The sequence below is a fragment of the Lampetra fluviatilis genome, chromosome 11 (assembly GCF_964198595.1).
Source record: "Lampetra fluviatilis chromosome 11, kcLamFluv1.1, whole genome shotgun sequence".
Classification (NCBI taxonomy): Eukaryota; Metazoa; Chordata; class Hyperoartia; order Petromyzontiformes; family Petromyzontidae; genus Lampetra; species Lampetra fluviatilis.
This window is the reverse complement of record NC_136285.1, coordinates 10,160,412-10,186,183: the sequence shown is the minus strand read 5'-3', so window position 1 is coordinate 10,186,183 and position 25,772 is coordinate 10,160,412. Positions and strand designations below refer to the sequence as shown.

Here is a 25,772-nt window from a genome sequence, read left to right as displayed (position 1 = left end):
ATTGTCTTTGGTCCTCTGGTCTAACACCGTTTGAGACGAGGCTCAAAAGAAAGCTGTCTCTGGTGTGGACCAATCAGTTTCAAGAACAATGCATATATTATCAGAGTATGTTTTTGGTTTGCATTCTGACCACAAGTATTGTGGTTTCAGTTCGGTGTTTAAACATCTTAACACCTGTTTTGTTGCCAGAAAAAAGGGGAAAAACCTATTATCATCCTTTATATATATATATATTTTATATCTTGCAAGTGAATGTATATGAATATGAAAATGGTAAATCACACTTCGTCCGATGCTGCCCAAATGAATGGGGATCCCAGCATCTGTGACAACCCTTACACTTTATAATATTGGCCATATACATTTTTCTTACGGTCATCAACAGAGAAATAAGTGTGTGGGTAATTTAAAAGCAATTTGTGTCCAAAAGGACTCAGGATTCGTAACCTTACATGCCAAGAAACAACATTGAAAAACAGCTCTGTTACGATTCATCATCACACCCCGGTCTGTTGAAATGGAGAAATGGTAAGTTAAGAAGGATGCAAGTCAGATGTGAAGCGGTGGTAATTACTTACGGCACTGTAAGTAATGCAGAACCGCCACGGTACTCGAATTGTAAATGTTGTGGGGTGTATTCTCCAACGCACCGTTGTGCTTAAATAGTAACCAATTGGTACGTTTTGTTTACGTGACAAACCTTGTTAATTGGCTGTGTCGGGTGGTGGCGGGTTTAACAACACATTTCTATTTAAGCGATCTAACCCACAACGCAACCTTTATTATGGATAACGCATTGCCGTTGTTATTTTTCTCTCTCTCTCACCGTTCTAAAGATATTTATTTACTTATTCATTCGGCTATTTTTAAACGGGACAGCTTTTACTGTGAAGCACACGCTTGTGTGTTTTTTTCTTTCCCGGGAACGAGTTGCCGCTGTGTATTCGTGCGACACAAAGGGCTGACGCTCATGTGATCGGACAGGCGTCTCCATGGCAAAATACGACTGCGAATGCTTTATACGTCGAGAGAAGCCTTAAAAAAAACAACAACTTTGTGTTAAATTTTCGGCAAAATAAACGCAGACAAAACAGAATTGGAACACGAGGGATGGCCGCGTCCGTCATAGCACCGTGGAGCTAGAGATGCTATTTTATTTTCGCGAATGGGCAATGCGTTCAGGAGCTTAACGCCAATGTCGAGGTAACACCAGCCACGATAACGCTGCAGGAGACTTCGTGTAGTTTTGCCATTCCTCCTCCGTTGAAAGAGGGCAGGCTATGGCGGTTTGGGTTGCATGGACGGCAGACGGTATCCCACCCGCCACGTGTTTCCGTGTCATCCTTAAAACACAACGAAGAGCGTCATCTAGGCGAAATGCACTCCGTTAATTCGAGTCTAAAGATCAAGAGTCGAGTTGAGATCTGAAGTAGCAAAGGGACGCAGATGAGAGATGGAGAGAAACGAGGAAGAGCACGAGAAGAGACGGAGATTACAGAATGGGGTAAAGATGATCAAGCCAGTAAGGGGTCGGGCACAAGAGAGGTGTGCACCTTCCTACAAGACAGTCGGCGGAGCCTGCGAGAGGGACCCAAGACGTTTGAGTGGTGGTCACCCCTTGCATGATTAGAATCGGCCAATGTTCAAATGCGTACAGGCGGTGTCTTCAAGTGTCTCATTTGTACGCGCCTAAAGGCAATAAACGTGTGACCTTTTTTCCCCTATACTGTATCTTTAAAGCGAAGCACTGTCTTACAAGCATGATGCATTACACGTTATGCAGACATTGGACATCTGTGGCTTTGTGAATTCATTCGGACAAGTGTTGAAATGGTACTTAATTGAAATGTTTGGTGCCACCCAATAATTAATTATTTCTGTGTGTACTGTGTATACTTCATATATACACACAAAGACACTTCCAAGGCTGAAACTTTACTTTCACGCACATGTATTATTTATGAAAATAATACACTGCAACATCATGAAATATGTATTTTGAATTACCATGCAAAGCGTCCCAATATTTAACGGGGCTCTTATGGCCAATTCGTTTGTTCGTCAAAGGAATTTGACATCACATCGGATTCAATTCACAAGGGGAAACGATTCTTTGCGACGACTCAGCAGAGGTTTGATGACATCGTCGGCGTGCACGCACAATTCCACGTGGCAGGAGCGCTGCTACCGAAGCCTCGAGAGTAACGTACACCGTAACCCGCGTGACGCACCGCGCACGCAATTCGACGTACGCCTCGTCGATTCAAGCAAAAAATGATGCATCGCTTGCCCGCATCGCACATTCGCGGGTCAAACAAAAAAAATGGGGGAGGAGGGAGGTGCGGGGCAGGGCGGACGTGCTCTTAAAACAAAATTTTATTAAAATGTCGCGCGGTTCAATGCAGCGAAGATCTGATTTGAAACTGACGTGAAGCGAAGCGCTGTCGGCACTTGCCCGCCCGCCCGCACGCGCCAGTGGCGAGCGCCGGCAACCCTGGCTTGGGATGTCATTGTCGTGAATTTGAAGGTGCACCGTAGTACTCTTAGTTTTTCCTCCGGTAAAGTCACGTAGGTAAAAATAAAAATAAATAATAAAAATAATAGAAATAAAATAATAAATCACGACGTTTCGGAGGCAACACATGCTTCCTTCGTCAGGTGTGAAAAAGGCACAGCTAAATAACTGTAGTGGGATTTTTATTTAAAGCATTCGTGACTGCAGGGATTCAGACGCTGTCTTTCCGACAGCCCTGTTCTTCACCTGAGGACGGCTATTTGCGTTGTGGCCGAAACGTCGTGAGAATTGTATTTTATTATGTTTTATTTATTATTATTTTATTATTTCCCTTCTACGTGACTTTACTGAAAGAACCAAGAAGATGAACTGTAGTGGGAGTTATTTGTGATGGGGCATTAATATATAGGGTAAGAGGAGGGGGGAGTAGCCAAGGGGGACGGGTGTAGGATGAGGGGGGGGGCCAGGCAGGTGAAGGTGCACCGTAGGGCGAGCGGCACTTATGCAACGTTCACGTCAATGTCCTATAAACGGAGCGTAACGATGAACAATCAAATTGTCACTGCGTGTAATAATATCTCCAATTCCTCAGTCCATCGATGCTCTATGCACAGCATCAATTGCTTTAGGGTCGCGAAACCTAAAGCAGCTGTCTCTGCAATGCGCGTGTGTGCTTAACATCTCGTCAAAACTTTGGCACAGTCATTGTTAAGCTGAGGTCGCTGAATTGAACACATCAATAATAATAAGCGAGCGTGAAGGTAAGTGAATAATAACTCATAAACACATAAATCCTCGTCTATTAATGCTATGTACAGTATATTATTATAGTTTTATTCAATTCAGTGACCTCAGTGACCTCATATTCAACATGCAAAGACAAAGATCCCCCGTATAGCCTTAACAGACTATCGGGGCAAGTGCTGTTAGCGAGCACCTATGAAGGCCGGCACGGCACACGAGGGGGTGAGTGACTAGCACCACGCCCAATCGCCTTTGTCTCCATAGTGGTGATGAATTACACACTGCACCAGGTACTAATTTGAGGCTGAGTCGACCTAGAGGAGGCCCAGGACCATTTCTGATATTCTTCACCGATATTGGCCGTAAGCGGGAATCAAAGTCGGGACGCCGGGTTCGTAGCGCAGTGCGTTAACCACTACACCACCGCTCCCCACACTCACACGCATTGCAAAGACAGTTGTTTTAGGTGTCACTCCCGTAAAGCAATCCCTGACATAACTGTGCCATGGCATAAGAAATAACACCCAGCGTGCTGGATGTTTGTAAGCTTTTTTCTCAAACAGTATCTCACCACATATTGCACTAAACTATTTAGTTTGATGTTCCATTCCCTGGTAGTTTGTATCTTAAATGAAGCAACTGCACATAAATGCCAGTCAAATATATAATTTTCTCCATTAATATACATTTTTATTTTATATTACAAATATACATACGGTTTTACAGATGTCCTTATCGAGGTTCACTGATGAAAGCATTGTGGCCGTGTGTTCCTTCTGAGACGTTGTATATTTTTAGGCCTCTTTACATATATCCTGCCACAGCAGGGGTGAACGCAAACACCTGCAAGCAAAGAGTGGATTTGTCATCAACTGTGGATCCACCTCAGGGCTTTGCTGCGCGCAGATATTCACGCATGAAGTCTTGCGCAGCGTGTTCTCTAGAAATCAGTCCTTTGTGAGCATCTCGGGCGAACAGCACTGGAAAGTGGAAAAATAACCCTCCCACTCCCAGCAGAGCGTATATTTATCAGTGGTGGACATTTGGAAGGAGAATATTTATGTTACATTATTTCCTCCATCCCCTTTAACCTTTGTAAGTAATTATTTTCTTCGGCTATCGTCCAAGTGAAATGGGTTTTGGACAATTTCATGGAAAGTGCCCAATTTAAAAATGGGTTCTTTGGAAACGGTGATGCATTATGCTGTGGCGCAGTGGAAGGGTAATGAACTTACATTGGGAGAAAAAAAATGATGCAAAGCTATCTGTTAAAATAGATTTTTTATTTAACCCAGGCGGATTAATGTTGTGGTATGAGGCGGGGCACTCAACAAAATGTGGTCGCTGATGCGGAGATTTATTACACAATCGAAATTAGCAAGCAAACAATCTGCTGGCTCCACCCAACTTTGTGTTGCATGTTTGTGTTAAAGGGGTCTCTTTCAAAGTGTCATAATGCTTTAAACTTAAGAACGTGTACACAAAATGCCACAATGTAATTTGTTTTCCAAGCACTGTAATGGAATGCCAAAACTGCATTTGCCGATTTGGAAAAGCAATCTGACAGAATTCCAGACAAGGAAGGCAGTTCATATGACCTGGCGGGACAACAGAAACAACTACTTAATGCATTTAATCATAACAATGCTACATTATTGCAACTGCATTACGTTATTAAATTATCCTGTTTAAGAACTAGAGACCTAAACACGGCAGAGGGAACTATGCTATCTAAAATTATTCCTGTGCAGACCTCACCATCAATTAAAGGAAGTTGGTCTTATTATTGTAATTCATAACATTGATGCTGCCATGGTGTGATGGTTCTAGCGCAATTCAGACCTTGCCGGTTCTTGCAATCCTTCTCCCAGACTGGCAATTGAAACAATGGTGCAAGTTAATTAATCACTTGGCTTCTGTCCACCAAGCAGTACAAATGGGTGCAACCACAGTTAGTCGATCAGTAGGTCACGTGTGCTGAGGTCAAATTGTGGGAACTCCTACTTTGTCCAAGACGTCGGCCCAGTTTTGGAAGAGTAGACCAAAACATTTCCTTTACCGGGGCTCTCCAGAGCTTTCTCTTACAGAGGCCCTTCTGCCAGCAGTAGCGTGAGTGAGTAATTACACGGCTGTGCCTTGAACTTTTACTTATATTTAGATTCAAATAAATACCATTACATAGAGGCCCAGCTTTGTTGCATTCTAAATATGTTTCTTTATTAAAGGTCGGTAGATTTTCTGCTAGACTGGCACTCAATTTGAAATGGGGGGTGGGGGGGAAATCACCTACAAACAATTATTATAAATGACAGATGTCACATCACATTCAAAGAGTAACGTGGGTTTTTTGTTCATGCGTCACAAATTGTATTGGTCAACAGCACCCTCCCACCCCACTGCCCTCCCACTGGAATGGAGCCTCAGGTTGAGAAATCTTGCGCAGGTAAGCGAGCGCGCGACTGTACGTTTGAGCAATACGGCTGCCTGTGTGACTCTGTACCGAGCAAGCAGGGATCTTCAGCCACATCTGTCACGATTGAACCATTTATGTAAAACATCCCCGGCAGCAGGCCCTGATGGGCAATTCCTACAACCGGGGTTCCCTTAAGGACACATCTCCCAAGCACCCCAATTTGCGATTTCACATCTCAAAATCCATTGGAAGAAAAATCGGCGATTGGTTTGGCACTTTATTCACAATGCGCCGCATCACTGGACTTATTTGGGGGCATCTGTTATATCAACCTTCAATGGGCGTCCCATTTTCCTGTCATTTCTCTCGTGTTTAGGAAGCCCACAGACTAAACACCGCTTGATTCATGCCAAGAAAATGGAGCGTGTGGTAGCAGGAGATCAACATTAATTTGGCTTCATTGATCGAATAGAAGAAATGTAATTTTGCGATTGCCTTGGACTATTTGTTCAAATGAAAAATGCAGTGGTCACTAAAACGTTTACGTTAATCTGCAAAAACACTCAGTGCACTTTTGTTAATAAGGAATTAATTTATGGGGTACAAAGTACATTTCTCCCCATTGGGAAAGTTTTCCTATGAGTTGATTGTTAACTCGTTAGGGCTATTAAAACGAGTGAAACTTTACTATGATATAACGTGGAAAAATAATACCACGGTTTATGTAGGTAATAATTTTAAAAATATTGATGATGACTTAATGATAATGATCATAAAGCACCTAATAGAGTGGAAGTTATCTCTAATAATATTAAAACGGAATTTACCAAAAATGCAGCAATATGTATATGTGTAGAGTAATGCTAGCGCATTTACATAATTTACATTTATTCAATTGGCGTTTAGGGTGAAGGGTGAAAATAATTCTCAAACAATATTTATGTTAAATAAATTAGAGACGGCATAACTCAAATTAAAAGGTGAGCACGATGACAATGAATGTGGCCTATGGGGTAGCTGCCAGTAGCATAAGATCAGGCAGTGCGCTATTGTTTATTCGTGGCAATGACATTAAAACTAATTATTCATCACTTCAGGCTAATTTTTACCTCGGTGAACACAATGTCTGAGCGTGACAGCCAGCAATAACAACAGCAAAATAAACATTAGCGACAACCGGTTTGGGAATAGCCTCAACATAATAAGTAACACTGAGCTTAATTAATGAGCTTTTTATCAACAGCACTGGTCCAACCCATGTGAGACTAGGCTCTAAGGAAAGCTGTCTCGGGTGTGGACCAATCAACTTCAAGGACAGTGCACATTATCAGAGTTATGTTCTTTTGTTTGTATTATGACTGCAGGTATTGCGGTCTATGCCAACATGACTCCTTGTAAAAGGTGTCAGTTTTGTTGCCAGATAGAAGGGTAAAAAACCAATTATTATATTTTTACTGGCAAATGAGGTTCCCATAGAGCACTCAACTCATAATTAAGTTTCAAACAAATTTACACTTTCACCCACCAGCCTACCACTTATTGTTTTATTCATAAGGAGTGGCCAGAACATGTACTGTATTCTCCGAATAAAAACAGTGTTGCATCAGGGGATTATTGTGTCCGTCCGTCGTGCAGGGAGGGGCTGGGTGGGGAGGGGAGGGTGGGGAGGGGCTGAGTGGGGAGGGTGGGGCTGGGTGGGGGGTGGGAGGGGTGGGGCTGGGTGGGGAGGGGCTGGTCACCCCGTGGTGCCCTTATAAAACTCAACGTTTAACCTACTCACGCCGGCTTGTGCCCGCCCTCACAGTCGGCCATATTTGCGGAATACACCACGCCGCCGTTGACCCTGGCCATTGACCGAGCAAACCAACGTTCCTACCAGCTCCCTCTGCAGGACAATGTGTTGTATTTATTACGCGAAGCTGCTGTGTAGCTCCCTCGCAGCAAATGTTTATGCTGTCGCCACGGACGCCCGCAAACACTGAGTGGGAGGCGAAGTTCAACAGGCTGCCTTGGTGGGAAGGTCCCGTTAAAAGGTCAGCTCGCAGCTTTCATACCGCGATGCATTCCGTCCCCTCCCTCCCCTAGGAAATTACCAATCGCATGGAGAAAAAGGTCAAAGGCAAGAACCAATGATGCCGGGATATGAAGACAAGCACGCAGGCCACTTTACACGTTGAATGGCAATGTTAAAATCAGACAATGTCAACGAGAGGTGACCCATACAACGCATGGCAAGCCATTGCAGGGTGTCTCTGCATGATTTCTCACTGAGGTGTGTGTCTCTACAGGGACACAAAGTTAATACATATGGGCCATTAAAAACAATGTCACTTACATCCATACCACCTTAGGGGCCTGACCTCATCAGCTTTTATGATGTTAGTTTATCTCTGGTTAGGTCTCGGTTTGGAGACCTGTAAGGAACATTTATTGACGTGGGATGTGGTATTGGTGGCTCAGTTGGGAGCACCTTTCCTTCCTTGAAACCCAGGTTACACAACAATAATTATTGTAAAATACGACCCTACATAATGACAATGATGTCCAGCTCTTTTTTAATCCGCTGCTGGATGAAGGCCTTCCCATGCTGTGTTCGTCAATGGGGTAGTTTTGAACATACTTCACCCAGGCTGGTCAGTGCAGGTTGATGAGGGGGGTGGGCCCAGGACTCTTTTAGATATCCCTTGCCACTGATATTAACCGTGGTCAGGAATAAAATTCAGTTTGCTAGGTTCATAAATAGAATATAAATACATTTCACATTCTGTCTTGAACCAATCTTTGGCAGGAGAAAGTACTGATTTGTCTTAAGTGCAGCTTCAGCATTAGGGTTACAAATAGTGTTGAAAAGAATGTGGATATACTGTAGGTGTGCAGGGTGAAAAGGGCAAACACGGTTTATCTATCACCACGGTGATTTCAATGCGTCTCTAGAACTGGCCTGATTTTTGTGTATTTTTGGGAACCAATCACCCAACACATTCTGGCGGTACTGAGCATGTTTCCGCCCTAAGATATGTTTGTGCTTCAAACGTTTCCTGGCAATGTCTGATTGCGCGTCCGAATAATGAGAAAGTAATTGGGTATAATGATTGTAATCAGGTGCATGGCAAGAGTGAATTAGGCGGAAAATCAGTACAGTGGTGTTTACTTATATAAGCGAGGACGTATTTTACCAACAAGGGGGTAATTTTTATATTAAATTAATTGGTTGTCCTCATTAAGGACATGACTATACGGTATAATATCAGCGCAGAAATTGTCTATGTATGTTGAACTTCTTTCACACCGTACATAGCCAACCGTGCTAATCGGAGGTGCGGGGGAAGGACAACAAACGAAACACAAAAAGCAACAGACTTTTGAAATAAATGCCATGTAAAATACCCAAAAAAATATACGATTTTGACCAAGCAGCACCATGGCTATGTAGAACATGCTGTTTGAAATTAAAGGCGACATCCATGCCGTATTGGCTAAAAATATTTCAAACGAGATGAACATTTTATTAGTGATTTTTTCACCCCCCCCCCCACCCCCCCGCTGCAGTCGTCTGAGCTTTATTTATTCGTGACGCGAGCCATTAATTTCACAGCAATTTTATGAACACCACTGAACATCGGCACATGAAGCTGCATCCACTGCCAAATGTGATTAAAAAGCCCTCGATAAATCAGACAGTAGACACACCAGCACACCGTGAGAGCCCAGCCACCACAAAGCTGAGTAGAATTTCTGGAAATTAATTTCACTATTTTGTTATTTCGCAAAGCTTTTTCAAATGTTGCACTATGAAAAATGTACACTGCCACAATCGGTTTACATTGAGCTTGCAAACAAGCAATTTCCCACCTCACAGAAATGCCTTAGAATGATTTATGTTTTGCACAACCATCTCAGATTTAATGCCGTTTTTGTTGCTGTTTTTAAATAAATTCGCGAGGGTATGGAGTCAAATCGCCAAGCGCACTGGTCTAAAATACCGGGGGCATTCCTCCGAACGTAACCTTCAAGGCGAAGCCTCTTCCCCCTGAACGGCCATTTCGCTGACACTGCTGGTCACTGTTGCTGGGCAACGCGTGCACATCCTCCCTAGAAATATAGTTCTTCTTTAATATGCAACATTCAGAAATTATAATGCCATCTCAAAGCATGAAGAGGGCCGTGCAGTGAAATTGAATTACAGCCCTAATGCTGTTACAGCAATATTGTTCTAAATTAGAGACGTGACACGATTATTCCACTGCCAAGCAGAACATTCTAGTGTAACGCTCACAATTGACACCGCTCAAAGAGAGAGGGGGGGGGGAAACTAAACAAAAACATTATTGGATTATTTTGAACGGGAAGCATAGATTCAGGATGATGATTATAGTATGATGATTATAGTATGATGATTATAGTATGATGATTATAGTATGATGATTATAGTATGAGATTATAGTATGAGATTATAGTATGAGATTATAGTATGAGATTATAGTATGATGATTATAGTATGATGATTATAGTATGAGATTATAGTATGAGATAATAGTATGAGATTATAGTATGATGATTATAGTATGAGATTATAGTATGAGATTATAGTATGAGATTATAGTATGATGATTATAGTATGAGATTATAGTATGAGATTATTCATCCGCGAAATTTATGCCACAGCTTGAACAGAAAAACACCGGATCAAGTACTGACGAGCATCTTCTTGGTTCTTTCGGTAAAGTCACGTAGAAGGGAAAAAAAATTAACATAATAAAATAATTCTCACGACGTTTCAGCCACAACGCAAGCAGCCGTCCTCAGGTGAAGAACAGGTCTGTCATTCAGACTCTGTCTTTCCGACAGACCTGTTCTTCACCTGAGGACGGCTGCTTGCGTTGTGGCCGAAACGTCGTGAGAATTGTATTTTACTATGTTTTATTTTTATTATTTTATTATTTCCATTCTACGTGACTTTACCGTAAGAACCAAGAAGATGAATCCCTGCAGTCACGAAAGCTTTAAATTGAAATTTATACTGACGAGCAGTCTTAACCAGGTATAAACACAGGACTGGGCCCCTTCTGTTGCCTACGATATGAGGTGGTGGTTCTTCCCCTGGTAGTTTTTATGGCACTGGTGTGTTAAGACACCAATTGCACAGGTGTTTGGAGACACCTGCCACCTTGTGCTTGCTATTCACCAAACAATTAATAGAAATCAACGTGTTATTGAAAGACTACATTGTACAAGCTGCCACAAACTATAAATCACATTTTCTTATTGTTCTGAAAATGCCCATGAGCCAAAACATTGGCTAATTTATGTTTGACTTAAGACACTGCTATTTAATGATGAACAAAGGTAAATTACTTGAAATTTGCCTGCTGCCAATTCAGTTGGCAAAACATTACCTCGTATTTTACCTCACATATAATTTGAAAAAAAAAGGATTCAATTCAGAAACGTGAAACGATATTACACAGTAACTAGCAATAAAATAAACGCATTCCTGCGGAGGGAGCTGGTAGGAACGTTGGGTTGCTCGCTCAATGGCCAGGGTCAACGGCGGCGTGGTGTATTCCGCAAATATGCCCGACTGTGAGGGCGGGCACAAGCCGGCGTGAGTAGGTTAAACGTTGAGTTTTATAAGGGCACCACGGGGTGACCAGCCCCTCCCCACCCAGCCCCAGCACCACCCCTCCCACACCCCACCCAGCCCCACCCTACCCACCCAGCCCCTCCCCACCCTCCCCTCCTCACCCAGCCCCTCCCCACCCTCCCCACCCTCCCCACCCAGCCCCTCCCCACCCAGCGCACCCTTCCTACCCCCCACCCAGCCCCACCCTCCCCACCCAGCCCCTCCCCACCCTCCCACCCAGCCCCTCCCCACCCTCCCCACCCAGCCCCTCCCACCCTCCCCTCCCCACCCAGCCCCACCCTCCCCACCAAGCTCCTCCCCACCCTCCCCTCATTGATCAATATGTAATTGATTTATGATAATCACAGGAACAATTTGTGGCCTGATTATAACAAACCGTGCTCGGCGAGGATTATTTTAATTCGACTGCCCGCCCGGCGTCCCAAGTAGTCATCAGCTGAGCCTGATGCGACAAGAGTCTGAGTTGTAGACATTTGAACGTGGTACAGAGTTCAAGCTGATGCTGGATAACTTGCAGAAAGCAGATTCTACTCGACATTGACCACGGGATGCTCGTCGCACACATGTGCTATGCACCACATTCAAATCAGGTAATTTAAAACCGCAGCACGTAGGTGAAACTGTTTTGCTTGATTGAACACATCAATATAGGTTGACATACTGTGCTGATAATACTGAGGTAAAATGTGAGATTGTTGAATAAATTAAGTGCCAGACTTGGCCTTGATTTATTGATTGCAAATCGTTTAGCCAAAGAAATCGACTGCAATGTAATACAATTTAAAACGAGGCACATTTAACATCGTATTCATTTAGTTTATAAATACTGAGAAAAGGGAAGGAATAATACATTGTTTATTTTGCTTGAAAGTTTATCAAAAATAAATCTGTATCATATTTCAAATAATGATGGTGATTTGCTAAAATTGTCTTGACCATGCTGCTGAGGTGGCCTTGCAATCGATCTCCTGGCGTGGCAGCTGAAACAATGGGACAAGTTTGGAATAGTAGACCAATACGTCCTTTCTGTAGGGATCTCTAGAGCTTTCTATATCAAAGGCCCTCCCGACAGCAGTGGCGCCAGCGAGTAATTGCAGGGCTGCACCTTTACCACCTTTGTACTACGCTTCTTTAACAACATTATATTCATTTGGTTGCCGAGTATAAAAAGAGGAATGCAATAGCACATCATTTATAACGCTTGCTCGGTGTTTCATTGGCAAGTAATACATCAAATAACTACGGCAGTTTTTCTCTCTCTCTCTCTGATCCATCTGTGTCTTAGAGAATGAGCACCGTTGCTCACCTTCTGCGAGCTTTCCAGAATGCTCAGCGGCGCCTCCTGGCAGGATCTTGCTGATGTACGCGCCGATCTCCCCGTCTCTTCCCGGAACCTCTTTTCCACCAACGACTCGGACGCCAAGTCCGTTCCCTGCACGCAGAGCAGCTTGCTTCCTTAGCAAAACAGCCAAACCTCCAGCAGGTGATGCATGCTGATGACAGATGAGTAATTCTCTCTCTCTCTCTCTTGAGTTTTCATGCATAAAACACATTGCACCTGGCAGGTCAACAATCTCACAGCCAGGTGTCCTGCAATGAATTTCTTAAGGCAGTGCATTTTTATTCTTGCATAATGAAAGCTAACATTGAAGAAGACGTACATTTGAGCGTATCTACAAAGTATTGTCTGCATGACAGCTTGAAACCAGGCTTAGTTGCCAGAGGGCAGACTGTACAGCTGTATAGCTTTTTTTTGTAAAATGTATGTATTATGCAGTCAAATATGCCACGTCTAATATTCTCATAGCAGATCTTCCTGCACTGCATTCAGCCGTGCATTACAATCCATTCACTCATTTATGGTGGAGGGGGGGGGGCAACCAAAAAAGGTGTTATTTGCTAATTTTGCAAAAGTAATTACCAGCAGACAGATCTTCATTCGAGTTAATGGGTGGATGCAGTATGGGACAATAATTGCGTGGTGCCAAGCAAAATAGAGCGTGGAGTACATGGCAATGATTTCACGAGCAGCAACACAGCTGCCAGGGCCCATTTACTGCCATCCCATAAGCTGTGCTACAAAAATGGGATTTGTTCTGCTGCCTCTTTCTGCTTGGGAATATAAATCTGGCCCCGGAGTGTTTAAACAACAACAAAACAAGAGCAAAAAAACTATAATTATATGCATGTGATCACCATTGTAGCATATTCTGCATTATGTATTTAAGACAATGTTTGGCTGGCAAACTTTGATCAACAACCCCTCAATTTCAAAATGAAGAAGAAGAAGCAGCACACATACAGATCACACAGGTACAGGTAGAACGCACCTATTAAGGCCAGCAGAGCATATGGCACATGGTGGAGTAATATGGTAAGGACCATGCCTGGCTGTCTTTGTCACCGTTGAAAGTTGATGTTGATACACCCATACCAAATATTATTTTTGAAGTGCCATCAACCGCGGGCAAAGGGTGTTTGTGCACAACTGTACTGGCAGTGGCGCACAAGCACGAGTAACACAACAACAGCCACAACAAACTCAACGCACTCGTCAAATAACGCTGCCTTGAAAAGAAAATGCGGACACAAGGCCACGTTTTGGGCTATTGCCCTTCTTCACAGCACATAGGGTGGCCAGTGCTGTGAAGAAGGGCCATTGGGTCATTGCTCACAATCTCGCATGTTCTATGTTTTCTATTTAAGGCAGTGTTATTGATGAATGTGTTGAGCTTTTGTTTATTTAACATTATAGACTGTTCGGGCGAGGGCTGTACGCGAATACCTATTAATGCCAGTGCGATGCACATGCAGGTTATTTGGCCAGCACCATAACTTGCTGTCTTTTGACTTCCAACTGCTGACATTTGCGCACCATCCCGGGTACTCATTCATAGCTCAAGTGACTTAGCAGAGGCCCATGACAGTTTGAGATGCCACATTTCACCGATTTTATTCACTGCAGGAAATCAAATCCAGGTCACCAGGGACATAACCACTGCACCACCGCTCGCTACCATGCGCCAAACGGTGGGCTCGTCACCGCTATTTAGAACGACAAAATAAACAATCTCACCCCGCCACAAAGTTGCCGAGCGAAAAATAATTCCAGTCTATTGATGATCGAGGGGTGGCAATGTTTGCAGCATCGGCTCGTCAGTGGAGGAACGACAGCTGGTCCGAACTGCAGAATTCCCAGGGTCAGCCTCCGGGTCAAGGCTAGGAGCAGGACGAGAGCTATAGTCGGGCCCACCTGACATGCTGTGGTCCTTGGCGTCTTGTTGAAGCTGCACTCTGGCGTGCGGGAAATCGTAGCTCTGCGGGGGGTCGCTGATCTGACAAGGCACATCGTTCAGCGCGGCGCGACCGCAGGCAACGGTGGGTTATAGCGTGCGTGCGCGCGGCGACGACTCCGCTACAGAAACGCCCAACGAAGCAAGGGGGATCCAATGCGCCTAACGTGATTCACGTTGCAAGAGTTATAATTATAATAATTATTCAAATGGAGAATGCGCATTTCATCCTAGGATCCCAATGCGCAATGCACGGAAAGCAGGAAACAAAAACAGAACCAGGGCAAACCGACCAAACTAAAGAAGTAAGGCCGGTTTAAAGAGATGGGTTATCAAAGGAGACTTAAATATATCTACCGACTCTGATTTCCTGATTTCAAGTTGCAAGGCGTCCCGCAGCTTTGGGTGCCACGCTAACAAAAGCCTGATCGCCAAAAGAGCGCAACCTAGATGGCATTAATAAACACACATGTTTTACGCACATGTTATATAATGCACGTGTGTTACATAATACATGTGCGTGTGGGTTATATGTAGGGCCCAAATGTGTCATGTGATAATTGTGATAATTTGCAGAGCATTATTAGCAAACTGTACTGCTTGGTGGATGAATGCCTCGCGATGCCATGCAGCTCATTGGAGGTAATTTGAATATACTTCACCACGCAGGTCAGCGCAAATTGAAGGGAGGGGGAACTGATAGGATTCAGTTTCAGTTTCATTTATTAGGAATAACCCTGTGAGCTATGCAGCTCTTGACTCGGGTGCAACTGAGGATTGGTTCAGATATCAGCTGTGGCCAGGAATCAAATTAAAATTGTTGGGTTCATACCACAGCGCAAACCATTTATACATTTTAGCTTCTGTGTGTATATACTATATATTTGCTTTTCAAGACCATAAGGGATGGAGACGGCTTAGGGATGGCTTTATCCAGCAGGTGATAAATCATGACTGATGATGATTTATATACACGTGTGCATATTTAGCCAGGGAGCACAATTGACGTGCAAACATCAACTTAAATGTCGTTTCTAAAGTATTTTTTTTCCAGGTTAGGCCCACTGGGCTATAAAGCTCTTTTTTCAGAAGCGACCTGGCCACAAATGAGTGCTGAACGAATTGGCTTATCATGTGGAATTGTACAGCAGCCAAATACTCTAAACGCATATTTCTAAATGTGGTGGGAAAAACTGGAGGACCCGGAGAAAAATCCACGCGACCGCGAGGAGAACATGCAAAATCCAAATATACAGCAGCAGGCGTCATTGTCAGGATCGAACCCACGACCTCCTGCACACCAGGCGAGGTAGATAACATTTCGCCACCATGACCATTGGGGTCAAAGCGCAAAAGCCAATACATATAGGATATTGGCGATGTAGCTGCCTTGAAATGGGACCAGTTATAAGGATGAATGGCCATATTCCAATTATGTTTCCTGTACCACACACGCCTTGTTGCCCTTTGAGGAGCATCACCCCTCTCCCACCAAAGTTTAAAGCTTCTCATTTTCACCGCCCATCTATTGGTGGGCTTTATCAGTCTCATCACATTTCACGAAAGTGAAAACAGCTCAGGTGCCCCCTTCGTATAGGGGTGCACATGCTCATCAAGTCCCAACTTTAACCTGGTTTTACCCATCGCACTGACCATGTAGGCAAAATATAGGTCCAATATTGATGTAGTGTGAGATTGTGGTGACAAAGCTGCTGTACACTGTGTACGCAGAGGTGGTCAATTTCAATGACAATTGATCTTCATTGTTGATGAAATTCAAATTACATTCCCAATAGATTTTTATGGCAGAATTTTTTTTTCTTCCTGCGATCGACTTTCGCTTGGCGACTCTTCTGGGCTCAGTGCTGATTTCGGAGCTTATTCTCTGAGGAGTTAGCACCAGCGCCAGTCTGCAGCCCACACGAGACTTCCTCCTAAGCAGGGTTAGTTACTGTGGCATTAAAGGGATCACGGCATCGGTAGGCACATGAGGTCTGCTGGGTCAACGCGAAGCGCACACCAGACACCGCGCGCGTGCTCTACACAAACGCTCGCTGTACTCACCTGCAAGGGGTGGTATCCTCCATGCTTGCTTTTGGAGTGATCTTCATGGAACGAGTCACGAGGTTTATCGAACCAGTTGGTGTCTTCACGCCTCAAGTGGTATGCTTTAAAAAGTCAAAACGGAGCTCTGGGGTAAGTGGGGACGGGGGGCACGGTCCTCGGTAACGGAGCCGCGTCGCGCGAGCACACGCAAAACGGACACCTCCAATCTGGGGAGGGCGCGCATGCAGATCCGTGGCGTGATTGGTTCATGCAAAAATCCATGGCGGGGTAAAAAAAATATGTGCACGTATATATATAAAAGAGCATGCAAAAGAATAGAGAGTAACAAAAAGAAAGTGGTGTGAAGACACATTTTCAAGTATAATTTTTTTAAATACAACAGAGAAAAAAAATAAAAATCTGCAGCACGAATGATCGCGTTTTTTTCTTCGGCAATTCTTGCATTTCATATGAGGTAGCTTGTGTTTTGTTTTCAAATCGAATGAAAGTTTGTCCAAAGTAATTTCGCTGTAGTCATGCGTAACTAAACGTTGCACACACGCCGATCCGCAGACTTGTTGAGGAGGCGCATGCAGTCCAGCAGCAAAACAGGAAGAAGAAAAAAGGATAAAAGAAGCAAAACACATAAAAAGTAAAAAAAAGCACATCCAGGGTGGCATTTGAAGCAGTCGCTGACCCATCCGCGTGCATCCGTGCCCTCGGGCGGCAGAGCCGTGTCTGGCTCGGCACACATTCCCCCCGCTCAGTTACCTTCGCTGTCCGACATGGCGTGCTGCAGGTCGTCCAGGATGTACGCCACGTCGCGGTCGTAGCTACGCCGGTGCAGCTCCTTGATGTGCTGCTGCACTTCGGGCAGCGAGTGGCTTGAGCCAAACTGCTCACGCGTGTCGGCCGAGATGGGCGGCAAGGGCCCCGCAGCCGCCCGCGCCATGCCCATGGGCTGGCCCACGGGACTCAGAGGGCTCTCCTCCTCCGAGTTCTGGGCCACGATGGGGATCCTCCCCTTGCTTTGGCTGATGATGAGATTGGGCGGCTTGCACCTCAGTTTGACTCCGGCGGCTCCCGGCACGTACGAGCTCATGTCCAGCGCGTCACCATCTTTGGCCCCCGTCGTCGCCGCCGCCGCGGCCTGCAGCTCGTGCTTAGTCATGGTCAGGTCGAGCCCGTGAACTGACGATGGCCGGGAGCGGGTCAGCTCGATGCCGTACACGGACGAGGGCCGAGAACCGGCGCCTTCCATCCTGTAAATGGACGATGGCCTCGATTTACTGCAGTCGAGCCCGTAGACGGATGTCGGCCTGGATCTGCTGCTGTCCATACCGTACACAGACGAGGGTCTCGACCTGCTGTCCTCCAGGCCGTATGCAGACGTGGGCCTTGAGCGGGTGCTCTCCATGCTGTAGACTGAAGCAGGCCGAGATCTTGTGACGTCCAGACCATAAACGGACGACGGTCGCGATCGGTTGCTTTCGAGGCTGTACACCGACCTTGGCCGAGAGCGAGTGCCGGTGCTGCTCAATAAGTCAAGCTCGTTCGTGTGTCCCCTCGTCGTGAGCACTGAGAGCTTCTGCTGCTCCTGGATATTCTTCCTGAGGCCGTACGTGATGTCTCCCTGCAGCTTCTTGGCTCGCATCACAACGGTGGATGCCGCCTCCGTGGCCGGAGTCGTGGTTAAGTAGGAGGGAAATTCAGACTCGACGTCTTTGGCTTCCTCAATTGGAGAGAACTTGGAGACCCTATGCTCGACGCCCAGCTTTCTGGATTTCAGCTGCTTGTTCGAAACAACGGCCGGCATCAGCTGCTTCGCAGCTTCCTTTTCCAATGTGATCCTGCCGATGCTGTAGCGATCTGACTTCGAGGGGTGCCTGTATTTCACGTCGCCATGGTAGAGCGTGGCGGTTCCCAAGTGATCCAGAGGGTCAGACCCCCTCTGAAACTCCTGCTTAATCTGCTGCTTCAACAGCTTGAGCTCGTAGGGATCTTTCATCGACTCGTCGTCGATTTTCCTGTGCATGTGTGACCTCGGCGTGCTCGACGTGCTTATGTAGTCGCTAATGTCCGACATCCTCTTTGGGTCCCTGGAGTGATGGTAGCGACGCTCCACTCTGTGCGTGCCCCCCAAGCTGAACGTGCCCCCGATGGCCGCGCCTTTCGTGAGCTCGTTAATGTCGTCGATCATCACGTAGTTGCGCGCCGCCTGGTGCTCGAGATCTGCGTAGAATGACTCAGCGGAAATGCTCGACATGGGGCTGCTGGCCATGCTTCCCCTCTCCTCCAGCGCCAGCCGAAGGTCAAGGTTGTCGTACATCTCGACCGCCGACGTGGGCGACATTAGCAGAGGGTGGCTCTGCTGCAGCAACTCGTAGTTGGCCTTCAGCTTGGGGTCCAAGTTGATCAGCTGGGAATGCCGGGGCTTCTGCGCGAAGTGTGGCTGGTGGTGCGGGTGCATCGTGTGGCCCTGCGCATAGTAGGACGTGCCCGGCGTGGCTTGATACCCGGGCTGAGGGCCCGTAGCCATCTGGAAGCTCGTCGTGTGGTAGGGAGCGTGATGGCTTCCCAATGTCGGGTAGGTGGTGGTCAGGTAATCTGCCTGGTGGCTGGGCATCGGCTGGAAACTTGTGGCCTGATAACCAGCTAGGTGGCCGCCCAAGGTAGGGAAAGGGGTGGTCTGATAGCCCGACTGGTGCATCGGCAGGGTTTGGTAGCTGGTGGTCTGATACCCAGCCTGCGTTGTGGAAATGGTCTGGTGGCTTGTCGTCTGGTACGCGGGGCGGTGCGCTTCCAACGTGCTGTAGCCTGCGGCCTGTGACCGATAGGGGACCGGCTGAGTCTGATAAAGCGGCTGCGGCTGGTAGGGCGCCTGCTGCAGGTACGAATTACTCGGCTGCGTGGTGGCGCCGGGGGTGTGCGAGAACTCGATGTTGAGCGAGTGGCGTGCGTTCGGAGCCAGGTACTGGGCGTACTGGTGCTGCGGCGCCGTCCTTGGCCGCTCGCCCTGGCGGCCGCCCTCCGCCACGGTACCACGGATGTTGCTGACCTCGCTGTCGGACATGTAGTCACGGTCCTCGGCGACGCCCCGCAGGTAGGCCCTCTCCCTCTTCTCGCGCTCCTTCAGCAGGGCGTCCTTCCGCCGGTTGATGCCCATCTCCAGGTAGCGCAGCTTGGCGTCGATCTCCTTCTCCTCCTCGTCCAGCTCCGCCTGCCTCTTGCGCAGCTTCGACGACTCCTTCTCCACAATCTCGAGCTCGCGGTCGATGTCCTGGATGAGCTTGGCACGGGCCATGGTGCTCGTGCGCCCGATTCGCTTGCGCGGGATGGACGCGACGAACGAGAGCGAGTTTGCGGAGCTGGGTGCCGGTGCGTCCTCCGGAGGGGGGTTGGGCAGCGTCCGCTTCACTTTCTTGCTCTGAGCCAGGGCCGCCGCCGCCGTCGATTGCTGCGTGGGTTTGATCTGGAATGAAACGGGGCGTTCGTTCACAAGAGCACGGCGTGCGACGTGAGGGCACAATTAATACTGCACACCGCTCCACGATTCCTCTCGCCGGAAACGGTTCAACGGCTAACGAGGGGCAGGTTCGGTGGCACATGACGATAATCTAGGTCTACGGAGATGCGGTCGGGGAATCGTGCTCTGATCATGTGCGCAATATGCCCGATCTGGAACAGCGTGTTATCAAATGCAGGAGGCAGCGGAGCAAATACGTTGCCGACCTATTTGAGCGCTGCCGAATTTATTTATTTGTTTTTCTCCTTCCTGTGCACGCATGCGTTCTTTCAAAGTATTTCAGTTTCACACCACACACCTCGTTAAATTGGGTCACATCCCACAGAGCAGCCTCACGATAAAATATTGATGCTCAGTGAAGTTTCCCTGGATAATTATAACTGTTATACCTACATTAATTGTGAAACTCCGAAGTGGTGTGGAATTATCTCACTGGCCATTCAATACCTCCAGAATTCCCTGTCATTACCCTGATGTAGCCATTGCCTACTCCAACTATAAACTGTTGCTCAATATGCCCGGTAGATTTCAATGACACGCAGCAATGCACATTTAAAATTGACATTGTAAGAATTATTTTGCACCACGTATTGCCATTAACTTGTGGCTGAGCCAATTTCTTCCAACAGCAATCACCATTAAACTAACATGTGCACCGTGATGAATTTATTTTCAATGCATAGAGTAAATGAACCATAAAATTAACCAACTTCCTATAGTTAAAAAAATAAGACCAACACATTCCCCAATGTTATATTATTGTCGATAGCAAAACATGCACACTCTCATTGCATTTGTTATTGGTAACTGAGAGCAAAGTGAAAAAGTGTTGAATAAATAAACACGTCTTTCTTCCTGTGTATTAAATGGAAATTATTAATTATCGCGCTAACTGCAAAACCGTTGAACATTCTGCCAGCTACCTGTCGGCACCATGCAGTTGTAATCTCGGATATTTTACTGTAATTGTTTTTTTTGAAGGCAAAACATGAAATCATTTAGACTCCAGGTCACGATCACCATTGATTTTCCGAGAAAACAAATATATTCTAAACCAATCGATATCCTGTCTGCATTCGATCAGTGCTTATTAAGCCCTTTTTAATTTACAGGTGCTACAACCCGACCTTGCTGCCATTGAGCACGTACACGCTAGTTGATTAAATGAAATTCATGTGAGTTAGTGCACTTCAATGCTTAATCGTCGTCTTCATTAGATGTGTTATGTTATCTTCACAGCATCAGGGAACACAGTTTTAAACCTGACAATATTTTTCAAAACCTGGTCTCTCACCATAAAATGTGTTTTTAGTGATTAAGAAAAGGTATAAAATGTTGAATCTCACATAGAGAGTAAATCTTGTCTTTAAGGTGGAGTTCAATGGTATAAGCCCGCAGCAGATGATCATCAGCCATTGTGATCATCTGATCCGACCATTTACTGCAAGATCCGACCATGTCTGTCCAGTGCTCGCCGAGCTGCATTGGCTTATAGTTGCCGAACAAATAGATGATGAGGTTGCACTCATTACACATAAAGTGCTTGCCACAAATGAACCACAATACCTTGTTGATCTCATCAATGAGCATAAACCATCATGCGAACTCCGGTCATCCTTGCAGCGTCTTTTGGCTGGCCCTCGAACAAAGACGGCCACTGCATCGTGTGCATTCAGATGAGCTGCGACCATCTAGAATGATCTTCCTTCCGATATTAGGAAGCCACTGGAGCTATGCACTTTTAAATTATCTAGATTGAAAACTCATTTCTTTAGAACTGCTTTTTGTGTTTAATTTGTTGCCCTTCTCCCGCCTCCGATTAGCACAGTTAGCTACGTACGGTGCCAAAGAAGTTCAACGTACATACACACATGATCTATCCACTGCGAAATGAAGACCTCCCCAATCTGTCATCATCCCCCATGATCGGGCGATGTAACAATCCGTTTAGTTCCTGCACGCGCACACGCTCAGGTCAGCACTCTAATGTGCTATGAAGAAGGGCCATTGCTCAAAATGTTGCCATTTATATATATATATTTCTTTTCAGGCCGCAGTGTTATTGACAAATGTGTTGAGTTTATTGGGATATGGTAATTTTTCGTGCAGCAATTGATGGCAAACCAATATTCACCTTTCAAGCAGCAGCACCATGGCTAACTCCGCCACTAAACGGGCCTTCCAGATCAGTGCCTGTCCGCTTCGATATGTGCGCCAGTTACTGCACCCCGCGCTTACATCCACCAACATAATTTCACTCTGACTTAATTACATTTACAACACAATTTGGGTTTGGATGCATCCAGTTAACTTTTAGCGAGATCCTGATGGATGGGCGGCATCTGATCATGTTCAATTATTTGTAAAAGCAGGCGAATTTTAACTTGCGTTCTCTGCACGTGCGTGCCTCTGACAGAAAATAAGCAGCGAGCATAATGAAGAGCGCTCACTTATAACGCTGCCTATCGTTGCTCCGAATAACAATCAACACCACCAATATGTATCTCAGTGGCAGCTGTCACTAGAGCTGCCTATATTTAAAATGAAAATATCTATATAAAAAAACAACGACTTTTGACTTGCAGCTGGAAGTACTGAAAGGATTCGTAATGGAATCTCTCTTTGCATTGTGATATTATAATTGCAGCTTAAGTCGTGGACGAGGTGCGTCTGAACAGAAAATGCCACTTAATCTGCAGGAATTATAAGGTCCTGCTGCGTGCATCAATGTGAAAAAGAAGCATCAGTGTGCCCGTATGGTTTGCCAGGCAAAGGTGACACAAACATCCTTCAATTTGGCATCAGAGAGAGAGAGATGCAATTGAGGCTTTCAGGCAGTGCAGTCGGTTCTGCCCAAGATTGACGCTGTATTAAACCCAACTAAACCAGGGCACATGTCATAGGTATGGCCTCCCTACCTCCCTCTCTCTCTCTCTCTAAGAGCCATTACAGCTTCCAGGAACCCATCCCAAGTGCAGGCAATAACAGTGCCACAGCCAAAGGAAATACATTCACACATACCTAATGCAAAAATGCAAAGCATTCTTATTTGCAGGCCAAAGTGCAAAAAAACCCAATTCACCATGTCCGCCACCACTACTGGCTTCTGTCTATTACATTGGCTGGTTATGTACGGTGCAAAAGAAGTTCAACATACATACATATATATTCGTCTGTTGTGGACAGGCGGTGCAGTTGTTCGGCTCACTGTGCTGCAAATCCGGTGATGTAAGTTGTATTCCTGGCCATGGCTGACATCAGTGACGAGTGATATCGTGAGAACCCCTCCACACCATCACCACCTCTTCACAAACCTGCACTGACTAACGCCCATGACCGACAAGGCATGGGGAGGCCTTCACACAGTGAAATTACATTAAAATCTTATTCCTATTCTTGGTTCTTTCGGTAAAGTCACGTAGAAGGGAAATAATAAAATATTTTTAATATTTTTATTATTTCCCTTCTAGAATATGAATCCCTGCAGTCACAAAAGCTTTAAATAAAAAAAACGTATTCCTATTATTATGGCGAGGCAGTGTTCATTTCAGATAATCTAAATAAACCGAAAACCTGAACTAGAAACTGGAGTTAACGACTTATTTTCATGGATTGAAACCAAAAAGCTACTCTCTCCATACGTCCGTTTGTCTCTCAGAATCTCAATTCGTCTCTGTGTAGCTCTGTCTCTCTGTAGCTCTGTCTCAGTAACTCGCAACACACAGAAATGTTTTTTTTTTGGGTTAGATCACGTAATTCTAGATTTGAAGCTTTCGTGACTGCAAGGATTCATATTCTTAGGTTTTTTCGGTAAAGTCACGTAGGTAAAACATTAAAATTAATGAAAGTAAAATAAAATAAAATAGATCACGTAAATATGTAAATGTGTCGTTAAAACCCACCACCACCCGACACAGCCAACTAGTAAGGTTTGTCACGTAAACAGAACGTGCCAATTCGTCACTAGTACAGCACACCGGTGCGTTGGAGAGCCAAGCCACAACATTTACAATCCGAGTACGACGTTTCGCCAATAATTACAACTAGCTTCATCAGGCGACAGCCAGATTTGTGGCGGGTTTTAACGACACATTTATATATTTACGCGATCTAACCTAAAAAAAAAACCTCTATTACTGATGATATTGGTCGCGAAAGCCTACGTGTTAAAGACACAGAAATGTGTTTGAAGCAACCAAAACACATCTCTCTCTCTGCTTTGCAAATAGACATTGCACATTGGCAGTGTAGCAACATAAAGGCCTCCGATGTAGTCTATATTGTAAAATGTAGCCTGTATTGTAAAATAGAATATGCAGGGGATCATTGTTTAGGCTATAGGGAAGATCTTCGTTTTTGCAAAATTTGTCGTTGATATTTTTTTTAGCTAATATGCAAATTCAAAGTGATTAAAACCTATTTTTTTTTGCAGATGGTTAACTATACGTTTACGTTCTGTGACCGTTTTGAACGGATGGAACAATAATCAGTTCAGTTGGTTTTGGGGTAACATGAACCATAGCCAAAAAAATGTACCCGTAAAAACAAAGTTTTTCACTATAAATCCTTTATATGCGTGGTGGCTAGAGTCCTCTCGTCCTCTGGCTTGAGATGGCTGCCACCTATGGGTCAGATGATTGCCTGCCACCATTAAGCAATTGGTAATTAAGTATAATTTATTTTTTCCTAAAAAGTGTAACATTTTTGGAAAAAAACATTTTCACGAAAATAAATTGTCACGCACAACGAGTCTGTGTGCAAAATGTCAGCTCGATTGGATCACGGGAAGTGGGTTAAAGAACGACCGAAAGATTTGCACGGTCGTAAGCGCGCAAGCAAGCAAGCAAGTTAACTTAATATAAAGGATTTAAAAAATGTATCCATTCGACTCACCGGTGAGTGATACATGTGGCGAGTTTTTTCTCTCTGGCTGGTGTTCATGCAACACTGCCAATGTTTTTTCCTTATGGGTGCTGCGGTGGCGAGGTGATAACTACCTCGCCTGATATGCAGGAGGTTGTGGGTTTGATCCCGACCCTGACGCCTGCTGTATATTTGAAGTTTGCATTTTTTCCCCGTGGTCATATTGATTTTCCTCCGGGTCTTCCAGTTTTTCCCTCCACATTTAGAATCTACATGCGAATTAAACGTATTTGGCTGCTATACATTTACACGTGATAAGTAACTTTGTTGAGCTATCATTTCTGTCCAGATCGCTTCTACAAAAGAGCTACATAACTCCGTGGGCCTTATCTGGCAAAAAAAAAAGTTGACTTGAGTTATTTTTTTTGCATTTCTTTTTACACGAAGCTGCACCATAAAAATATTGAACGTGCCCCAAGTGAGTTTCCGATGTGGAATGTGTCACTGCCATGTTACAGAAAATATTCTGGTCACTCCCCTCCTCCTTCACCAAAAATAAAAACTTTCTTAAACATTTTCTCACGGTAAAGTAACATGAAAGAAACGTGCAACTGCAAACAGGAAAGTAAACGTGATAAAGGAAACATTTTCCAGACTCTGGCGTCTGGAATCGATGTGCGATGTTGTAGATTAGAGTTCACTCGTATAAATCACGACAATATATAGTT

At 45.2% G+C, this 25,772-nt stretch overlaps 1 protein-coding gene across 7 annotated transcripts in view; it reads right to left on the bottom strand.

Moving 5' to 3' along the window:
* PCLO (piccolo presynaptic cytomatrix protein) overlaps positions 1-25,772 on the bottom strand; it is a 192,046-nt gene that overhangs the window by 66,372 nt on the left and 99,902 nt on the right. For 6 of the 7 annotated variants that reach the window (XM_078860930.1, XM_078860933.1, XM_078860932.1 and 3 more), the window contains 4 exons: positions 17,427-20,127; positions 16,674-16,777; positions 14,570-14,651; positions 12,623-12,748 (listed from right to left, as the gene is read on the bottom strand). In XM_078860930.1, coding sequence (XP_078717056.1) covers positions 12,623-12,748; positions 14,570-14,651; positions 16,674-16,777; positions 17,427-20,127 — 3,013 coding nt within the window. The other variant, XM_078860937.1, reaches the window with a different exon arrangement.